Source organism: Chelonoidis abingdonii, chromosome 1, assembly GCF_003597395.2.
Source record: "Chelonoidis abingdonii isolate Lonesome George chromosome 1, CheloAbing_2.0, whole genome shotgun sequence".
NCBI classification, from domain to species: domain Eukaryota; kingdom Metazoa; phylum Chordata; order Testudines; family Testudinidae; genus Chelonoidis; species Chelonoidis abingdonii.
In genome coordinates this window covers 88,451,780-88,473,405 of record NC_133769.1, presented here as the reverse complement: position 1 = coordinate 88,473,405, position 21,626 = coordinate 88,451,780, and the positions used below count along the sequence as shown (strand labels likewise).

General features: G+C 43.9%; 1 protein-coding gene across 2 annotated transcripts in view; it reads left to right on the top strand.

Moving 5' to 3' along the window:
* The window catches only part of NTN4 (netrin 4), a 96,848-nt gene that overhangs the window by 26,519 nt on the left and 48,703 nt on the right, over positions 1 to 21,626 (top strand). For both annotated transcript variants that reach the window (XM_032798622.2, XM_032798623.2), the window contains exon 3: positions 19,011 to 19,289. In XM_032798622.2, the coding sequence (XP_032654513.1) occupies positions 19,011 to 19,289 (279 nt within the window). The remainder of the gene's footprint in view (positions 1 to 19,010; positions 19,290 to 21,626) is intronic.

The following is a 21,626-nucleotide window of genomic DNA, read 5'->3' as shown; positions in this document are numbered from 1 at the left end:
CATTCCCCCTCACCAAGAGGGCATACAGATTCAAGCTCCGTGAATCTAAAACAAAGAGGAAATTCACCTTTCCTCCCCCTCCTCTGTCCCGGAGAGAGAGAAAGTGACTAACACAGAGAGAAATCAGGTTTTTCCTCCCCCACTTCTCTCCTTTCTCCCACCAATTCCCTGGTGAGTACAGACCCCCTCCCCTGGAGTCTTACCCAAGATAACCAAAAAATCAGTCAGGTTCTAAAAAAGAAAAGCTTTTAATAAAAGAAAGAAAAAAGTAAACGTTGTCTCTGTAATCAAGATGGTAAATGTTACAGGTTCTTTCAGCTTATAGACACTAGAGAGACTCCCCCCCCCAGCATACATACAAATTGCAACAGAGATACAATTCTTCCAGCCAAATACACATTTGCAAATAAAGAAAACAATCAAAAAGACTAAACCCCCTTTCTACTTGTACTTACTACTTGAACAGAAAATTAGAGAGCCTGTAGGTACGTCCGGTCACTCTCAGAACCCAGAGAGAACAACGGACAAACAAACAACACAGAACAAAGGCTTCCCTCCACCGAGATTTGAAAGTATCTTGTCTCCTGATTGGTCCTCTGGTCAGGTGTTCCAAGTTCACTGCTTGTAACCCTTTACAGGTAAAAGAGACATTAACCCTTAACTATCTGTGTATGACAATCACGCACCCCTATCAGTAAAAAAATTTTGAGCACACACCCCCTGCCACGCCGCAGGGCTGGCTCTAACATTTTTGCTGCCCCAGCTATTGAAATGCAGCCACCTCTGGGATGGAACATGGCAAATGTGTAACTATGCTCAGCAACACTACCCAGCGTAGAATAGGAAGCGAAGAACATCGTATCCATCTGAAACAAGCCCTGATCCTAGGGCTACCACTGACAAGTGGCTTGGAATTTTTTAATGACCACAAGAAGTCAGGCCCTTGGTTTTACATCTCATAGCTAGCATCTCTTGCAATATTGTGTGCCAATGGTCCAGTATTAACACCTAGGGAAGACTGATTCGCCTATTCAGATTTTGGCAGCATACTAGTTTAACATGGAGGGCTCCTACTTTGTAAGATCTAGTGAGATTATAGCCCAGATTTTACTGCTGCTTCTCAACAAGACCCCCAGTGGGCTGATGTCGGACCATATCCTGACACCAAACTATGTGCAAAACTCCCAGGGTTCCATATCCCGTGTCACCACCTGTGTCACAGGTAGGAAGACGGTGGCTTCCCACTTCTTTAATACATTTTCATTTTTTTCTTTCATTTGCATTTAACATTTTTCCTTTCCTATATTAGGTGTCACACACTATCAACTGGATGATTCTCAAACTCACTTTAATTCTGCAAATTATAGACACAAAACTTCCAGTTATATGCATTCTATATGACATTTCACAGACCTGAAGAAGAGCTCTGGGTAAGCTCGAAAGCTTGTCTCTCCACCAGTAAAAGATATTCCCTCACCCACCTTGTTTCTCTAATATCCTGGGACCAACATGGCTACGTCAACACTGCATATTATATGAACTAGCATATTAAAAATATTTTGCGAAAATGTATTACTCTTGGGTTGCAAAGGAATTCTCTTGATCCCCTGGTCCCCTTGCAGGTGTTCTCACTGAAACTCTCTAACTGAACACCCTATCTCGCAGGCTTGTGAAGTTGTGTGTCGTGCTCGGAGGTTATTCTGTGGTTCTGGGGAGCGAGCCAGTTTTTTTTTAATGACACTGCCTCTAAACAAGCAAGTGCAGCTCTCTTTCTGTCTCACTCTTGGGATGAAGCTCCAAGCTTAGTTGATCTCACATACACTAAACAGGTACCACAGGCAGGCCAAAGTTGAGAACATAAATCTTACTGGGGAGGGCAGGGAGGGAAGAGAAAGCTGCCTGAGGGAAGAATATTTAAATATCATTTTTCTTGCCAGCAGACCAAAGGGGTTCTTCTACGTCTGTTCTTTTTCCTAGGCCATACAGTGCAGCCTTGCAAATTGTAACTTTTGAAAAGAAGAATCAGGATTAAAAGACTAATTGAAATGAAAACTTTGTCTTTAATGGTGCATATCTGATGATGCTATAAATCTAAAGGGATTTGCAAGCCAGGAAACTAAACCTAAGTGTATCTATATGTTTCTGATGTAGTCTCGCAACAATTACAAGAAAAAGGTCAAGCATTTTTATTTATTTATTTATTTATTTATTTGTTGTAATAGCGTCTTGTAGGAAATTTTTGATTAAGCAAACTAAGCCGTTGTGGAAACAAACTCTTTGTTCAAGGAGCAACACGGGTTAATCTGAGGTGAAGAAATCCAACAGTTTTGAGCTATCTGTACTGAATTGATATTTCTGTGGTGTGAATGTTATTTATAGGTGCAGTGTTGTTGTAGCTGTGTCAGTCTTAGGCTATTAGAGAGACAAGGTGGGTGAGGTAATATTTTATTGGACCAATTTCTGTTGCTGAGAGAGAGACGCTTTCGAGCATACAGAGCTCTTCTTTGGGACTGAGTCCTGAAGAAGGTCAGACCTGAGGAAGAGCTCTGTGTACCTTTGAAAGCTTGTCTCTCTCACCAGCAGAAGTTGGTCCGATAAAAGATATTACCTCCCCCACTTTGTCTTTCATTTATATGTGTAACATTTGAATGAAGACTAGCATGATCTAGCACTGTGCTGTACTGAGATTGTACCAACTAACCAGTGAGATCTTGAAGAAGAAGATATCACCTAATTATTACCAAGTTATAGAGGTTTCTAGGGAACCCTTGAGGATTTTATGTAGCTTTTACTCATGCATCCCTCAGGCAAACACCTGTTGGTTTGTGTGTGTGTAAGGATTTTCAAGATCTGACCCATACATTTTATAGTCTTTGAGGCTGGAAGCACTCATAAACCGCATATGGGGTGGTCCTTGGTATGAGTTGCATATATTTTTTTCTGCATATTAACTCACCCTGTTGTGACAGCTCCACAGCCCTCCACAGCTCTGCAAATGTTTTATTACCCTAGATATTTATTTATAAAGTTGAGATATGTTAGTTCCTTGAAACTATGAAAACAAACAAATTCAAACACACAAAGTAAATAAATAGAATATTGTGATCAATCTTCTAAAGCCACCAGAAAGATCACTTATTTCAAATTTATGGAATTTGCATCTGATTTTTGTTAAAATTGTTTAACATTTAAATTGTGAAGCAGGAATTATGGTTTGTTTGCCTATTTTTATCTCTGTGTTATAAAGGTTACAGAAGGGATTGGTGGGAGTTATCTGAATGGTCGTCTTCGTCACTGGATTAAGCAGCCACCTATCATAAAGACCACAAAATGTGTCTTCTCTATGGTCTCTCACTGATGGATTTCAATGAACTGCCTTTGATCATGCAATAGGAATTCTGCTGTGCCATAAAAAGGGGTTGCCTTCAGAGATCTAGTGCTTTTCATGACACATAAGGCAACATTTATGGTCCATAGTGAGCTTAGTGATTTCTCAAAAAGTGCAATCTGTATTATTAATCAGTCTTCTGATTTTTTTCCCCATGGTGTCCGATCTCACATTAATAATGCTGAAGTGCACAACGTGAGTGTGCAAACACAGGTAATGTTAATACTTTTCACTGGAAAAAGAGAAACATCTCTCCTGTATAGTCCACTTTATCTGACAGGCAGACAAATAAATCCTATATTAGAGGCAGACTCTATGAGCTATACCTGCCTACTTTAAGCTCTCTAAACTTCCTATATCTTGTTAATCATTTACAGCTTCTGCCAACATTTTTTTTTTTACCCAAGGCATGATGTACATTGCATAAGTTTCTCTTTTAATTGCATTTAAAGTTCAGGTGGATATGCCAAGTTAGTCAGATAAACCTTTGGTACTTACAAAGAAGAGTTAATTGCTGAGCGGGAAATGTTATAAGTATTTTATTATTATCAGCATTATTAATGACAGCAGAAATTCATTAGCTTAGATTTTTGCAAAGACAAAAATAGTTTGATAGGAAAGAACTAAAACAATGTAAAATAAAACTGTTGAGAGATGCTGTTAAAGGCCAAGATCTTGAACTTGACTCATCTTCAAAGCACTCAGTGACCTGGGCCCAGCGTATCTAAAAGTTTGGCTAATGTTCTAAGACAACCATGGTTAGGCCCAGTGGAGCTTTCAGCCATAAAGGTGAAGCTTGTCTGTGCAGGAAACAGAGCATTCTCAGGGGCCAGTCTGAAACTGTGGAACAAACTCTCCCAAGAAGTAAGGACCATCACAAATCTCACCATAATCTGCTCCCAGGGCAAGGTGCACTCCTTCAACCTGCCTTCTCTAATGTAAACAGTTAGCCAATATGTACCTTTTAAAAAATACCCAAACCCTCCCACAACAAAACACTTCACCTCTGATAGGTGCTGAGGGCAATATAAAAACCTATGTAAAATAGAATAGAACTGTGTTGGAGGAAATCATTTGGCTGCTCTTTGAGAGCCATTTTGGTCTATGGTCAGAACAGGAGACTGACAGTCAGAGTGCCTGGATTCTGTTCCTTGCTCTGCTACTGCCAATGCTGTGTGGCTTTGGGCAAGTCACTAAACTTCTGTGTCTCAGTATACCCAACTGTGAAAACGGGAATGATCATCTGTAATTCACAGGTGTGCTGTGAAGCATAACAAATTAATACTTGTCAAGCGTTATGTGATGCTTGGATGAAAGGTGCTCTACGTATGTACCCATTACTATGATTATTACTGCAGTGGAAGTCGGGCTCCTGGGGATGGGGTGATGCAGCAGAACTTGGAAATGGCACTTTTTACAGAAGATGTCAGGATGTCCGTTTCCTTTAACAATCCCAGCTGAGACTATCATAGGCTTGCTCCTAGGCACATACTTTACCCCAGATACATAGTGACAAAAGTATATATTTTGTGATTGTGGAGATATGTCAGTCCCTGATTGTGCCAGGGTAGAGAAGTCTGCAATTCTCATCACCCATGTTCAAGAAAGATTAATTTAAGCTGGAACAGGCAAAGAGAAGAGCTGCTATTATGATCAGGAGAATGGAGGGGAAAGAGGTTGGCTTGTTTAGTCTAGCAAAAGGATGGCTGAGAGGGGATAGGATTGCTCTCTATATTAGTGGGTAAATACCAAGGAAGGTAAGAACTAATGTATGTAAGTTGGCCATGAACAAATTCAGGCTGGAAATTTAGAAGAAAGTTTCTAATCATCAGTGGGGTGAGGTTCTGGAACAGCCTCACAATAGGAGTTGTGGGGGCAAACAACTTAATTAGTTTTAAGAGCGAGATGAACAAATTTGTGAGTCCACTTGTATGACGGAATTACGTGTGATGGTAGCAGGCAGGGCTCAACAGCCCAAGCTTACTTCTGGTTTATGTCTTATGTTCCAACAAGTTCATGCTTCAGTGTTTCAGGAAGCCACTTGCAGGGGTCAGGAAGGGATTTCTCCTCCTCCCCATCCTTTGTCCCTCCCATGTGTTCTGGGAAGGTTTTTTTCAATCTTCTTCCTCTGAAACAACAGGGATGGCCACACATAGCTATGGGAATGGGCGCGTGGGCCAAGGTTCTGAGGTGGCATTCTCTCGCTCAGGTGTTTGATTGGGTGGTTCTTGCTCACATATTCAAGGTCTAACTGACTGCCATATGTGCAGTGGGAGGGAATTTTCCCCTGGATCACATTGGCAGTGACGGCGGGGGAGATGTTGCCTTCCTGTGCAGTGCCTGGGTGCGGGTCACATGCCAGGATTATTTGTGTATATCTCACTTAATCATTTTGCTGCCATTGCAGGAGCCTGAGGCATTGTTGTGGCCTGCAGCACATAATAGTCTAGTCGCCTGTGGGCTGTAATACTTTGGTCTAATTACAATTACTGTGTGAGTGCTGGATGATGCTGATGACCTGTAAGATACAGGAGGTCAGACTAGATAATCTGATTGTCAATTTCTGGCCTAAATCTCTGTGACTCTAAGTCTCAATTCTTGATTACCCAGAGATTTCCCACCCTTATTTACAACTGTATAGTTTCACTTTTGTCTTTCTTTAATGTGTTGGTAGGTCTATGGTCATAATTACCGCTAATGGGCAGGTGCAGAGAGAGGAGCATGGAAGCAATCTCACCTGTGAGGCTATTTTGCATCTATACAAGAACTAAACAAGTTGCCCAGATGTGAGGCCAAACTTGCATTTTAGTTTGTGGAGAGGTGCAGTAGAGGGGGCAGGAGTCCCCTTGAAGTGGGACTGCCTGGCTGGGATGGGTTTCCACAGCGTTCCCTCACCATGGTGGCTAAGCTTTCATTTTACTTTCTATTTATAAAGTTTGATCAGTCTTTTTTTCCCCTCACAATACAATTTCTTGGATGAAAGTTGAAAGCAGCCACTGCTTCAGGCTCACATTGTGGAAAGTCCCAATGGGCACACACGTTGCACCAAAACAATGACCATTTCTACAAATCACCTTAATCACCAGCTGTGCGATTTTCCATCACGCTCACCCAGGGAGGTGATTGCTTTTAACTTTTACATCTCATTTTATAAAAAGAGCTTAATTGGACCAATAAAATCTCCTGTTTAAGCTTTTTCAAATAAGAAAAAATAAAGTTAAAAGCAGTTGCCACTCTGGGCTATTTCTATGGGGAAACTTGCATTATTGTAAGAGGAGCTCTGGGGTGAGGGGAGGATGGTATCTGTGGGGCAGCAGCAGAGGGGGTAGTCTGTAGGGTGCAGAGCACTGGGAACCTGATTTTCAGAGGAGCTGAACACCCACAGCTTCAGATGAAGTCCTTGGCCAGTGCATTTTGGTACACTTGTGCAGGCCAAGGAGACTAAGGTCAGGTGTTTATGGGATTCGCATCAGGACAAAGCCAGAGGAGGAGTGCACAGGAGAAAATGGGTTTCAGGAAGAGAACTATGAATTACCATAGATTACTGTGAATTACGTGGAAATACTCAACTTGCTTGTTGGTGCACACTGGGATGTCGTCTATGCTGGAGTATAGGCATTTTTGCTATAAATTTCCCATCATTGTCACCACTGGTGGTAGTGCCACTGGTGGGAACACTGGTGTAGAAAGGGCTCCAGGGGGGCACTGACACTGTAAGCCCCATTTTATTTGACCTCGCTCGGAGTAGGCCTATCCACCATGGTAGTTAACATGCTGGTGGCTGCGGGTGCCATGTGTATGGTCTCATCCTAGCAACTGCGGGCAGAAGCAGCAGTGGGAAGAGTATGGCGAAAAATCCAAGCGTCAACCAGATCATGCTATCAACCTGTATTTTTATTGCGCAATGCTGCTGGGATCATCTAAACTACAAAAAAAGTCTTGAATAGAAATAATAATCTTACATAGGACAAAGCCTGCCCCGGTATATGGGGGACTTAGATTGCAGCGAGTTGCACCAGTACTACTAAGGAGGGAGTGGGAGGATGTCGGGGTGCATGCTGGGGCCTGCCCCAGCATTGCTCCGTAGTGCATGGGTGCAGGCAGGGGTCTGCACACCCATGCACTACAGAGCAATGCTGGGGCAGGCCAGGAGAATGGGCTGGTGTGCAAAGTATTGACACTGAACTGCAAGCTGGGTCAAATTTAGTCTTATCTTTACAGGTTTGTGCATTCACAAACTCAAGTTTATGGCAAGGCACAGACATAGACTGGTGCTGTTCATACAGCTGCAGATCCTGTGGCCTGGGAGTAAGGATTCCTTCTTCCCCTGTCCCCTGCAGAATTCCTTAGCACTTGGCTGACCTAGTTACTTCCTGGGGCTATGTGCAGGGCTCAGGGATTTAGGGGGAGATTTTTCAAGGTCTGAAAGGGAGTTATGTGTCAAGTACCTACTGAAAGTCAGCGGGAGTTGGGTGCCTAATGCCCTTTCTTTTGAAAATCTTCCCCTCAGCCGTTAATGCTTTACATGTTCAAGTGTTAAACAGACTTTAACTAAACTAGAGATGTCACAACAACATGGTGATTAAATGCAACCCCAAAACATGGTCAGGTTAGGTATATTTATCCCTAATGCCAGGATACCAACAAAAATGATAGAGTCCTCTAATGTAATCTTGATAATTTTTGTTAAATAATTTATTGTACATTTTATTCCCTCTTATTTATCTGTGCATGTTTCTTGTTTCTTCTCTCAGGCCTGGTCTACACTTAAAATTTATACTGACATAGCAAAATTGGGCAGGGGTGTGAAAAAATTACACCTTCTAGTGACTCGGCTATGCCGACAATCGCCAAGTGTAAATGCAACTGTGCTGGCAAAAGAGTGCTTCTCTCTGCATAGCTAATGTCATTTGGGGAGGTGGTGTTTGTACACTGGAAGAAAAACTTCTTCCTGCATATGCTGCATCTACCCTGGAAGGCTATGCCGTCATAGGCTCTGTTGTGTAGACATCACTTCACACTCCCTTCTGAGAAAATAGAAAATCTTACATACTTTTCCTATTGCAGTTTTTTCCTGTGTTCATATAAGATACATAAAAGATAATAAAAAAGGAATGAAAACTAAATGGGATCAACATTCAACTGTACCAAATGCCAAGGATCCGATTGGGAAGATCTTTAGTAGAACAAAGTGGTTTATATTTAAATTTTCAGCATGATCGTTGTTTACTATTTGGTACAGGTGAGATGACGCATTGCTGGCACCGGCCTGCATCCTTTTGGATGCTGCAGCGTGCTCCTTCCCATTTATATGAAATACACTGATATGTGTGTGCAGTCTCTCTCCACTGAGTGTACATGTACAGGACTAGTTGTGAAGAGGAAGCGTCCGGAGGGAGCATGCACAGGTCTCTTAAAGTGATGAATCCCGAGATAGGGCATGTGCATCCAAAAAGTCAGGGCCCCCGTTTTCCCACTGTAGTATGAATTCCTCATGTTAGTTTAGATGGCAGTGCCTGGTGTCCTTCTGGGAAAGAATCAGGCACCAGGAGGTCGGGTTAATGGAAGCTCTGGTAACTTAAACACACCTATGAGTCATCTGGAAAATCTCGCTATTTGTACAAGTAACTCCTCACTTAAAGTCATCTCGGTTAACATTTTTTCATTATTAGGTTGCTGATCTATTAGAGAACATACTCATTTAAAGTCACACAATATTCTGTTATAAGGTTGTTTGGCTCGCCCCGTTCTGCCTGCCCACCCGCCGCTCCTGCGGGGAGTGGGGTTGGGGTTTGGGGGCTTGCCCTGCTCCATCTACCCAGCATTCCAGCAAATCTTTTGCTGTTTTTGTTGATTTCCTCAAGTGACTTTGATTTCAGAGCCTATTTGTTGTGTTCTCCGTGCCATTTTCCTTCCCGCTGTAGATCTGTAAAAAGCTGCCTTTTTATTGCTTCACAAGTGTAAACATACTTGGGTACTTGCAAAAAGATTTTTATGTACTTATAAATGGAGATTATTATGGTACAGGCTGGTTACTTGAACGCAGCACATTCTCAGACATTGTTCTATTTACATGTTGGGCTGTGTTGTCACATTTGTGGAACTGCAAGCAGATAAGGCTCTTTGTCCATGAAAAAGATGAAATAATCATTAGCTCAAGTATCACCCATTCGAGTGTGTGAGGGAAAGGGCTGCTTTGCTACATATGTGAGCGGGGGATTGGTCCCACTATAGTGGGGAACTTTCCTGGCTTATACATTAATCCAGTGGAATTGAATAGTGAAAGGATCCTAGTGCTTGCTCACTCCCTTTGCCCAGAGGCCTGCCTGGCCTCAAGGACTTCCCCATCACTCTCCTGTGTCACAGAGTCCTCGTAACCCCAACAAGGCTAGGTCCAGGATTCCTGGTGGGCTCAACCCCCAATCTTGTGGTCACTTAGGACATGGGCCAGAGTGTCCCCACTTTGGGGTGCTCTCTCTGCTCTGGACACCACCCTAACCCACTGATGATTGCTGGGGCGGCAGGTTTGTATAATTTTTGGTGGTGCCCAGAACAGGTCCAAGTCCTGCCCCCAAACACGTGCCTTGTAAGCCAATATATACATTTTAAAATAGTGTAAAAATGTGAAGGCCCTGGGGTGGAGCTGGTGATGAGGGTTTGGGGTGTGGGAGGGGCTTACGCAGAGGGTTGAGGTGCAGGGGTGAGGGCTGTGGGGTGGGGCCGGGGATGAGGGGTTCATGATGCAGGAAGGGGGCTCAGGGTTGAGGCAGAGGTTTAGGGTGCAGGGGGATGAGGGCTCTGGCTAGGGCTGGGGATTAAGAGTGAAGGGCTCAGGTCTAGAGCAGAGGGTTAGGGTGAGGGCTCTGGCTGGGGGTGCAGGCTCTGCGGTGGGGTGGGGCTGGGAATGAGGAGTTGGGATGCAGGCAAGCTGCCCTCGGGCTGGGGCCAGAGAAGCCAGGAAGCGCCCTCGCTTCTTCTGTGGTGAGTGCCAGGTGGAGGGCCTGCCATCACATGTGCACCTCCTCCCCTGCTGCTGTCCCTCACTGTAGCCTCACTGGCGGTGGGGCTGCCCTTGCCCAGTGTGGGGCAGGAGTGGTGATGGTGGGGGGGGCTATGCTGATAGGGGTCCTGCTGGAAAAGGGAAGGGTCTGAGGTGGAAGGGCAGGGGCAGGGTCAGCCTGCCTTTGCAATGGTGGATGGGGGGCACTAGAACCCTGCAGCGGCAGTTGATGCCGGGAGCCAGCAGAGTGGAACCCTGGAGCTGCAGGGAAGAGGCAGGGATGCTCAGGGGTCCGGGGGAGGCACGCGGGGGCAGCAAGTGAGGGCCATTGAACGCTCGGGGGAGGCGCGCGGGGGCAGCAGGTGGGGCTGGGAGAGAGACCTTGCCTCAAACATTGGTAGAGCCAGGCTCCCGGGCCCTGAATATTGCTGGGGCCTGGGCACCATGGGTCCATATAACTTGCATATAGTTCAAACAAATATAATTTATTAAACAGCAATTAGTTTTTAAAAATAAGGAAAAAAAATCAGATAGGTTAAAGGAAAACACATAACACAGCTGTGTGGCACGGGGACATCACAAACAGCTGTCTCTGGAATGTAAGGGCAGTTCACAGCCTGTTCCTCACACGTCCCAGATCTCCTTCCCAGGCTCTGACTGTGCTGCAGGGATGCCATGGCTCAGTCACTTGCTCTGGTGGTGGCTAGATGCCTTCAGGCTCTACGTGGCAGGACCCTTCTTCCCAGTGTCACTCTCCTAACCTCCATTGGGGTTATGATATTCCCCCCCCTCCCTCACCTCCGCCAAGTCTGGCCTGCAAGACCTCTTGGCTGGGGCATCTCCCTGTGCTGGGCTCTGTGCCCAGGGTCCCCCTCACTCTCTGTAAACTGCAGGCCAATACAGCTGGGGTTGGTTAATTTCAGCTAAGCCTCCCTTTCTTGCCAGTCTGGATTTGAGCCAACACATTAGTGAAAGGGAGAGCCAGAGCCAGAGCCAGGAAGAAGAGAGCATTCACCTGACCTGAGCTTGGCGTTACAGGGAGCGAAGAAAGTAGATTTAAAAACAAAAATCCGCTAGCCAGACCCCTTCCCAATCCGCCCGCTTCCAGGGTTTGATTTCTGAAAACACCTGGGCAGCTAACCCCAGGCCAAGCCCAGGGAAGGAGTAAAGGAAAGCTGAAATCAAGCTAGCTCCACACCTTTGATCCTGTAGTAAGGGCTTTATCCCTGGAGGCATGGTGCCCCCCGCTCCATTGGCACATGGCCCTGTCTCATCCCATCCCACTCCACCTTTCATCCGTGCAGCTCTCCTTGCCAGCTAACCTCCCCCCAACCCGCCCTGCCCACTTCATTAGCCACCTTTCCCTGCATCACAGGGTGCGCTACCTGCTACGGAGCAGTGAGAAATAACACATTTGGGTAAAAACAAGCCCTGGCTAATGTGCTGCTCTTTCCAAAGTGTGCCTAGCTTTAGCAAAATATCTAATTAGCCTCCACAAACTTCTTTTCCTCGCCTGCAGATTATGGTGATCTCAGCCCAAGAAGCTCTGGATTGTGATTCCTTCTGAAGGCATGCTCAGTTGAGATACAATGACATTGAGTTGGTGTGCAAAAGAATGTAGTAAGAAGTGCATGGAATGGATTTTGTTAACACTATTGAGCTGCTTGTGAATGATTTTGTGACTATACTTGCCTGGGTGCATACACAGAGCTATAATTCTCTGGAAATTTTGTTTAGAGATATTTTTGACTCCTTCTGAGTGCTTGAACAGCTACATCTAGCAACTTTTCAGGATTTCTCTGGTGACTTCCTGCTATATGGAGTTGGCAACACCATAGGCACCAACTCCATGGGTGCTCCAGGGCTGGAGCACCCACGGGGAAAAATTGGTGGGTGCTCCGCACCCACTGGCAGCCAAACTCCCTCGCCCCACTTCCTCCTCCTCCTCTCTGAGCATGCCGCGTCCCCGCTTCTCCACCTGCCTTTTGTTTGGCAGCAGTTAGCACACTTCAGGTGGGGGGAGGAGCGGGAACATGGCACACTCAGGGGAGGAGGCAGGGAAGAAGCGGAGGTAGGGGGGATTTGGGGAATATTGGCAGGGAGGGGGCGGAGTTGGGGCAGAGACTTTGGTGAAGGGGTTAGAATGGGGCAGCGACGGGGTGGGGGCCTCGTGGAAGGGGTGGAGTGGGGACAGGGGCAGAATAGGGGTTGAGCGCCCATGGGAAAGAAGGGAAGTAGGTGCCTATAGGCAACACTGCATTCTCCTTGGTTCAGCCCCACTCTGGCCCAGACAGTTCCAGCTCACACGGAGAATGGGACCCCTCCCCCCTCCCGGCCTTCTGACTCCTTCATTAACCTGCCTGTCCTGTCAATCAGACTGACCTGAAGTGTTGGCCTCTCCCCATTGCCCCTGGAAACTGTCAGTCTCAGGGTCCTGATTTCCCACCGAGCCTTCCCCTTTCTTTTGGTAATGGAAGCTAGCCAACCAAAAACCCCCACTAAGTTTTAGTAACAGGCCAACTGTCCCCTTACACATAGGAGACAGAAGAAACATGCATATGCACAGTAGGGTTTTTTCTTAAAGGGACAGTGAGCCTAAATCTGTATGATATTTGCTTCCTTTTTTTTTTTTTTTGCAAGTGCATTGGACTACAAAACAAAGCTGGTTGAAGAATTTCCATTGAAACTTTTTTTCCAATGTAGAAAAAAAAAAAAAGCATATTTGAAAACCAAACCATTTGGCTGAAAAACAGACTATTTGGAGACTGAAATGCTGCTCCAATGCATTATGGGAGTTGAAGTTCATGTTCCTGGTGCTCCCAGTTTCCTCTGTGAGCTTGGCTCCCCAGCTGGACTTCACATACTATGGTGCACAGCCTCCCCTCACTAAGAAAGTGCATCCTGGGAGATGTAATCCAACCTGGGAGTCTGGCCTATAGAGGAGAATGGGAGCATGTGGCACCGGAACTACACTTCCCACAAGGCACTTCAGCAACATTTCCAAATTTAAATATTTCAGATTGTGAATGAAATATTTTGGATTTCAATTTTTTGCTGAAACTTGAATATTTTTTCACTTTCATTAAAATACTCCCATGGGGAGGAGGTATTTTCTGACTAACACTACCATGAAGTCTTTAAAAAACAGTTTTGACTGTATGGAGAGGTTGCTTCCAAGAAGATGGAAAATCTCTCATCTCAGTTTTAAAAAACTGCTGTATTGACATTGCTTTATATCTCATTTATAAGACTAATGATCCAACAGAAGAATTTCATGTGATGTGGGAGGAATGTATCTCTCATATAAAGGAAACAGATGTTGAACTGACAGATGCACAAGATTCATTGATTTCCATGGAAATGCTCCAGATTTACACTGGAAGGAGTTCAAAATCAGGCCCCACAACAGGACTGACATGCAGGCAGGAAAGACTGTGCATGCCTGTACTCATGATCCTGGTGAATCCATGCCCCCTGGGTTTATGGTCAAGGGTTACCCAATGAATTCAGTTTTAATTGTCGTAGTTCTTGTTTGGAGGCCCAGGTAGACAGATTTAAAGACATGGTGAATGCAGTATTGCCAGCTTCACCTGTTCAAAAATCCTGGGTCAGGCACCAGTCAAATGCTGAAATTCTCCCAAGTAAATCAGCTAAGAATAGCATGATGGGTGTGGAGTTGCACTGTTATACTTTATTAATACTGTATAATGACCTGGTGATTGGGGTACTGTATTACTATATTGGGTTAACTCAACAGGGATGTTGGGAAAACAAGCAAAATGAGGAAACAATGGCTCATATTAAGCCACACATAAACACTTGAGGGTTGTTACAATGTAATGGCAGAACCATTGGCTTTGAGGAGTCTGGCTTGACCTCTTGTGGAGCCTACCAAACTGTTTCAGACAAGGATAAAAGCCCAGGAACTCACAAGAACAAGGATCCCTAGCAGGTTTTAAAGGGACTGCCTCCTTACAGTTGTTATTGTTGAGGAGCTGTAAGTCTGTCTATATGGGCATTGCTGGGGCATCTGAAGAAGTTAGGTCTACCAAGGCTATCATGAGGGATGGGAAGCAATATAGGTAAGATAGACCTGCATATAACTTATTTTAAAATCCTTTTGCCTAAATGCTTTGTTTGTACTGTTGAAATTAAACAAGACTTTGGTTTAAGAAGGCAATGTGGTCGCTGTACTCACCTTTGGTCACAATCTCTTGAAGGGAAGAACCTCAGGTGCCAAAAGCCAATCAGATCTGCAGGGTAAGCACAGTCAGTCCTCCAAATACTGAAGCCCAGGGTCCATTTTGTGAGTTGAAGAATCATATGATTCCACCCCAGAAGTGATAAAGGTCCGAGGCCTAAAGACCTGAGGGGGTGCACACAGAAAGATCAGAAAGAAGACACTGGAGCAGCTAGCCCTGAAAGTGTGACAATTAGTTATTAATGAGACAGGATGAAGTGAACCAAGGGATACATTAGAGTTATTGCTGAGAGGTGATGGAATAAGTCAATGAGCTTGACAATTGAACAGAAAAATTCAGCCAGGAAATGCATTCTTGTTCTTAATATACTGCATCTGGAGTTTCCAGCTCGATTGGCTAGCACAGAGAAGAGGATTACTGTTTATATGGCAATTTGGGTTTTATTTTGTGTTAGCGAGAACTTGCATTTTATTACAATGAACCAAGTAGTAGGGGGTATTTATTAAGTTAATGATTTTAAGGCCAGATTCACTAGTATGCGCCAACTGGTCTGCACTGCTCCAGTGATGAAAAGCAGCTATAAACCTGGTGTAGCTGGCCAGTTAAGCTGAGTTTATAGCTATTTTGCATCACTGAAGCAGCAAAAAGCAGCTAGAGTATACTGATGAATCTGGGCCTTACAGTCTACTGGGAATTAGAGATAGGAGATCATGTTTAGCATCACTGTATTCAAGCAATCATAAAAAGAAATAATTGTAACCTTTTAAGAACCAGGATGAAATACTGAAGTCGATAATAAAACTCCTATTGACTTCAATTGAGTCAAGATAATGAGAGGTTTTTTTCCTTTTAATTGTCAATACTACAGTTGTAAATATTGACCACATGCTTGGTTTCAAATGGGCTTGACAGGCAAGAATAATTGAAAATGATGGGAATAAAGAACCATGCCTGTAGCTCTGTCTAGGATGAATTATTCCCTGTTTCATATTTCCCTCACTACTCTGATCTGAACCAGAAAAGACTTTCAGAAGCTATTTGTGTCGATCTTTAATCATGAGGAACACAAAGTGTTAGTTTTTACTGAAAATTTTCAGCCTGCTTTTTCCATCACGTCACCTAAAAGGAAATGAATGTCTAGAACCTGGATGTTTTCCAGCCAATTTTCTTTCCCTATCTGAAGGCGTCTCATGTTCATGAAGCCCCTAAAATGCCATTGTGGTCAAAATTATACAGTTTTAAATTTGAGTAAATAATAAACCCTGGGGATGTGTGCAGGTCCTGACATTGGGATGTGTTTGGGTTTGTGTTCGTACCTGCCTGATTTAGTTTTTAATTCTGGAGGAGTATAAAAGAGGTGGGGTGTTACTGAAAGATAGACAAAGGCCTTTTAAAGCATGTAACTAATTATTTATAACCCTCATCCCAGGCTTGACACTTTTACTCCTGGTGAACACAGCTCATCAGCCTGTCCTCCCACTGCCTCTCCCACCCTAAACCAGTCCCTTTCTTATGGTCTGTTAGGTAAAGGGAATTAAGTGCTTGGCTACCTTTAAAACTGCCAGGTGGACGATGGGTGCAACTCGGCACAAATGTGCTCTGGATGCAGAAACAGCACATGCACCATTGTTCACTTTGCACTTGTCAAAGCCCAGAGCTGTGGTATTATGCGCTTTCTAACGTGCAATGTCAGGCACCGGGATGTCCAGATTGCTGCTGTCACCAGCACACTGATTGCTGCCACATTTGGCACGCTGACAAGGCACACAAAGCACACTGCCGCCATTCAGCTCAGAATTGTAAAGAGCTCTTCTCCTTCCATACCCCTGACAAGGCGTCCTCTGGCTGGAATTTGGCAGTTCTGGAAAAATGCCAGGTCATGGCCAGAAAGAGAGCCCAGGCAGGGCTCTGGGGTGAGAGAGCCAGGAGAGGCAAAGCCAACCGTCTGCTGAGTTGGCAGCACCAGGAGCCAGTATTATTATTTCCTGCATAGAGTGATTCTTTTAAAGTTACAGTTTAGCTGCTTAGTTACTGGTTAGCTGAAACAACAATGTCCTTCAATAACAGCAGAGTTGTTTTTTTTTAAAGGCCTGGATTATCTATATAGCTTGTTAGCTGGTTCCCCCATTATCCATCAAAGGTGGAGCCCAGGAAAAAGAGACAGGGGACCAAGTAAGAGGCAAAGTGCCAAGGACAGCGGGGAGAACAATTTAGCATCTGGCACACCTAAAGTGCTTCAGCTCCCCTCATGCATCTTGTATTCTGCCTCTTCTCCAGCGTCCTCCCCACGAACTCCCCCACTGCTGGGCAAATAACACACTTCGTGTTTACAGCCCACTCCAGACAGGAATTTAAAATTGCTTAATAAACATTCATGAATTTAAACACCACCAGTGAGGTAGGCGGAGTAAGTTTTATGAACTCCATTTTACAGCTGGGGAAGCTGAGGATTAGACCACTGTGCTTATTTCCCAAAAGTCACACAAGAAATTTGTGGTGTGGTTGGGAATTGAACTGAACTTCCTTGATGCCCAGCTCTGTGGTTTAACTGTAAGGCCTCCTTGCCTGAGACCTTCAGAAAATCAAGATCATACTGTCCACTGAAAGCTAATAATAATATTAAAGAACAACAAGCTTCTCCCTCCTCTGGGTTTCCCCGTATGTGACTTCTGTGTCTGTCTAAGTTAGGCCTGCAGCTGGTGGTATGAAGGCTGATTGCTACACACACGAAGCTCCATTGATTTCAGTAGGGGCCCATCCAAGCAGATTAGTCCACATACATGGGTGCTATCAATAGCAGGATCAAGATCTGTGATTGTAAGGTCCCTGGGTCAGGGTCTATCTCACATTGCATCTTGTCAAGTGCTGAGCATATAGTCAACACTACACTAATAACAATGTTCATGATCACACTTCATATTAAGGGTACATGTGTACATTTATGAATGGTTCATAAATGACTAATATCTTATAAGCATGATACATATAGGGTTAGTATGTGTTATGGACAGTTATAAGCACATCAATAAAAGGTTTTTAGATGTTTATAAACAATTGATAAACTATTCATTCAAATATAATTAAAAATATTATTCATTATCTCTTTATAAGCAATTTAGAAATGTACTCTTAATATAAAGTGTGATGTCATACTAATAATAATCAACGAATAGATTAAATACATTGCGTGCTTGCTGTTTCTGGTATCACACTGTAGAGACAACTACATTAACAAGTTCCAAATAAACTCTTAAGAAAACCTAGTTATTTTTATCTAGTGCTCTCTGGTTAAACCAGTTTTTGCCTGTTCAGTCCTACTGAAGTTAAAATGAAGACTAAATGGTATTTCCTTAAACCTAAAAGGCCCCCAATTTTTCTTCCTTATCTCAGTCGTCTGGGTTATCTTCTTTCTGTCATCACTCACCACACCTAATCACTTTCACACTAGGAAGCACCATGGGTCAGACATGAGCCAAATATTTGGAAATCTGCTTTATTTGCCGAAAAATACACCCAGTTTTGGGAGTGGAGGTTAATAAGCAAATGGACAAAAAGCTTTTTGCATCCATTTTACATCCAATGCTCACTACTTCAAGTAGTGCTTGCTGTTGTGAGTAAGCCCATTGACTTCAGTATTATTCATGGTAAAGTACTATGCCAGATAGTAAGGGTGAAATCCTGGCCCCACTGAAAACAATGGAAAAATTCCCATTGACTTCAGTGAGGCCAGGATTTCACCTAAGGGTTTGTCTACACTGCAGTTAAACACTGGCAGCTGGCCAGTGTTAGCTGATTCAGGCTCGCAGGGCTTGATCCACAGGGTTGTTTAATTGCAATGCAGATGTTTGGGGTCAGGCTGGAGCTCCAGTTCTGGGACCCTACCTCCTTGTGGGGTCCCAAAGCCTAGGCTGCAGCCCAAGGCTGAATATCTACAACTCAGTTAAATAGCCCCATAGCCTGAGCCCCACAAACCCAAGTCGGCTGGTACAGGTCAGCTGTGGATTTTTAATTGCCGTGTAGACATACCCTAAGTGTTTCCAGGATCAGGGTCTTTTTTAAAAGATGAACATGAATGCTTTTCCTCTGGATAAAACTTACTTTGCTACTCCACTACCTTGTAGATAGCACACTGGGAATCTCATTACTCAACTCATTGCTTTCCTTCATGCACCATGGGGGACAACTGTTCCCTAGCATAACAGAGGGCAACCCTTCCGCAGGTGTGATCAAGCTCTAAAAACCTCATCACCTCTTACTGTCATATCAATTCCAGATGTCACAGACAGTTCGGTAAATCAAACCAGAGGCAAACTGTTCAGAGAGTGCAGAGTTTGCAGACGACACACTGCAAGCCTTTCAGAAGACTCCAGTTCACATCCCCAGTTCTTCTTTATTTATTTGTCTCTGCTTTTTTGTTCAGGTTATATACCGAGCTCTGTCACCACCTTATTCGGCTGAGGATCCGTACAGCGCTGAAGCTCAGGCACAACTGAAGATCACCAATCTTCGAGTGCAGCTGCTTAAGCGACAGGCCTGTCCCTGTCAGGGCAATGACCTGAATTCAAAGCCTCAGCAGTTCATACGCTATGCAGTCTATGATTTTATTGTAAAGGGAAGCTGCTTTTGTAATGGCCATGCTGATCACTGTGTACCTGTTGCTGGATTTACACCTGTCAAGGCAACTGGAGTCTTCCATGTGGTATGTATGACCTGCGTAAGCTTTATCCTAAGATATACAAGAAATACAGTAGAGTGGCTTTTTGTTTGCTTGTTTTTGTAGATAATATAGATTCCAAGCCCTAAAGAGACCATTGTAATCATCTTGTCTGACTTCCTCTATAACACAGGCCATAGAAGTTCCTCAAAATAATTCCTACAGCAGATCTTTTAGAACATCCAATCTTGATTTTAAAATTGTCAGTGATGGAGAATCCACCCTGACCTGCGGTAAATTGTTCCATCAGTGGGTAATTATCCTCACTGTCAAAAATGTGCACCTTTTTTTCCAGTCTGAATTTGTCTAGCTTCAACTTCCAATATAATTTATGTGTATAACCCTAGTCAAATGGTATTCCTCAAAATCAAAACAAACTAAACCAAAGCAATGTTCTAATAGGGATGGCTTAGTGATTTAAGCATCAGGTTTGAACTACTTTAACTTCCTGGTGCCGTAGCTGAAAGCTTGGCAGGGTCAGTTTAGATCCTCATCCTTCCAAAGAAGATAAATGACCGATCTGAGTTTATTATTGTGCCTCTTTCAGTTGAAACCTTAATAACTAAAGTCACTCTCCCCCCTACACACCCTTCACCTAAACCCTTACTAAAAAAAGAGGAAATTAATACAATCCAACCAAATAAAACCTACTCCAAGCAGAGTTAGGCCCCCCAGAAGGCAGAAGAGACAGGGACTCCATGAAGTCTGCTAGGGATTTTGCTTTGCTATTATATGGAAGGCACTCAGATACTACCGTGATGGGTGACAATATAAAGCCCTAAAACAGATAGATAAGCTAGATGCTGGCTCTGTATAGACGTTAAAGTTCCTACAGTATTTGTTGTAAGAGTCAGACTTTTCATATCATTCTGCAGCAGGCCGTGCACCAGTTGGCTGCCAAACTCCATCCCAGAGATGGCTGCGTGTGTGTGTAGTTTGTGAAAGGCTTTGGGATCCTTTGCTGTGTTACAAACCGATTTATAACCGATTTATATGGATTTAAGATTTTTAAACGTGTGGTTATCATATAAAAGCATGTATCTGCCTTACCTATAGTGGAGTAGAACATGGACACACTCAAAACAGGTGACGCCCGGATCTGCGAGTCTGACTGGATTCTTTGAATGTTATCTGAAGATTAAAGTAAATCAGATGTTGGTCACCAGCATTTTAACTATCTTGTCTCCAGATTTAATCTGAAAACAGTGCATTAGTCACTAGAGGTCTGATCCAAAGGCAATGGAAGTCAAAGAGAATCTTTCCATTGACTTCAATGGACTTTGGATCATGCCTTTGCTGAGGATGTCCTCTGCTTACTATCAACAACACAACCATCTCAGGAAGTATTAGGCACTCTGGTGTAAAAAAAGTGGGGAAAGGCAGGTTAACAAAATGCTATAGGTGAGGAAATCTGACATTTGGTGAGCTCCTTGGGAAAAGAATAGAACATTCTCATTTGAGTTAATTTATAGCCTCAAACATGAAGAAGATGGCATGTTTCCCCATAACAGAGCTAGTTTTGTCACCTGAAGATCCACAAATCTGAAAGCATGCCACAGTTTGGTAAGTCTGTTTCAAGTAGCAAAACCCTGGTTTTCACAGCTGTTTTTAGAGTGAAATTCTTTGAAAGGAGCTGTTTCCTTGGGATTAATTCATTATGATACAGTTGTGTGGAAGCATGCCCAGAAGCATAGCTGAGAGTTATAATAGAAGCTGTTACCATACACACTTCATATGTAAGCAGAGTCTGGATGAGCTCTCCCCTGACATCTAGTGGTGAGCCGTGGAAAAAAAGACTTCAGAAGCTGATCTCGTTTGCATGCACATATCCACCCTGTCTAGGTGCTCAGCATGATGGGACTGCTTGCCTAAATGTTGTATCCTCAGTCTCATTGTTATTGGAGCAGGAGTTATAAAGGGCTGCTATCCTTGTTGTGTGAACTGAGGGCAGCAGAACTGTACCTGGCATACTCCAATAGAGGGACTCACCCTCAGCTGAACAGCACTCAGTAGGCAGGGGACAGGGTTCCAAAGCCCAATGAATTGAGAGAGAGTGGGGACAGGTACCTGCACCTGATGGTGTGGGGCCTGTGTAAGGGTCCTAGATACCATTTGACCCTTCCTTGCTCCATGATATAATAAAAGAGCTAATTTAGATTCAATTGAGAGTCTTGTTACATGCTGCAGAGCTGAAATCACTCATATCTAAGACTAAGTATTAGACCTACTTTGAGATAGCATCTCTATTGCAAGAGACCGTCCAGTGTGCACCAACAGCAAGGCTGCCCCACTAATAGCTGAAATCACTGAGAGCTGTGTTAA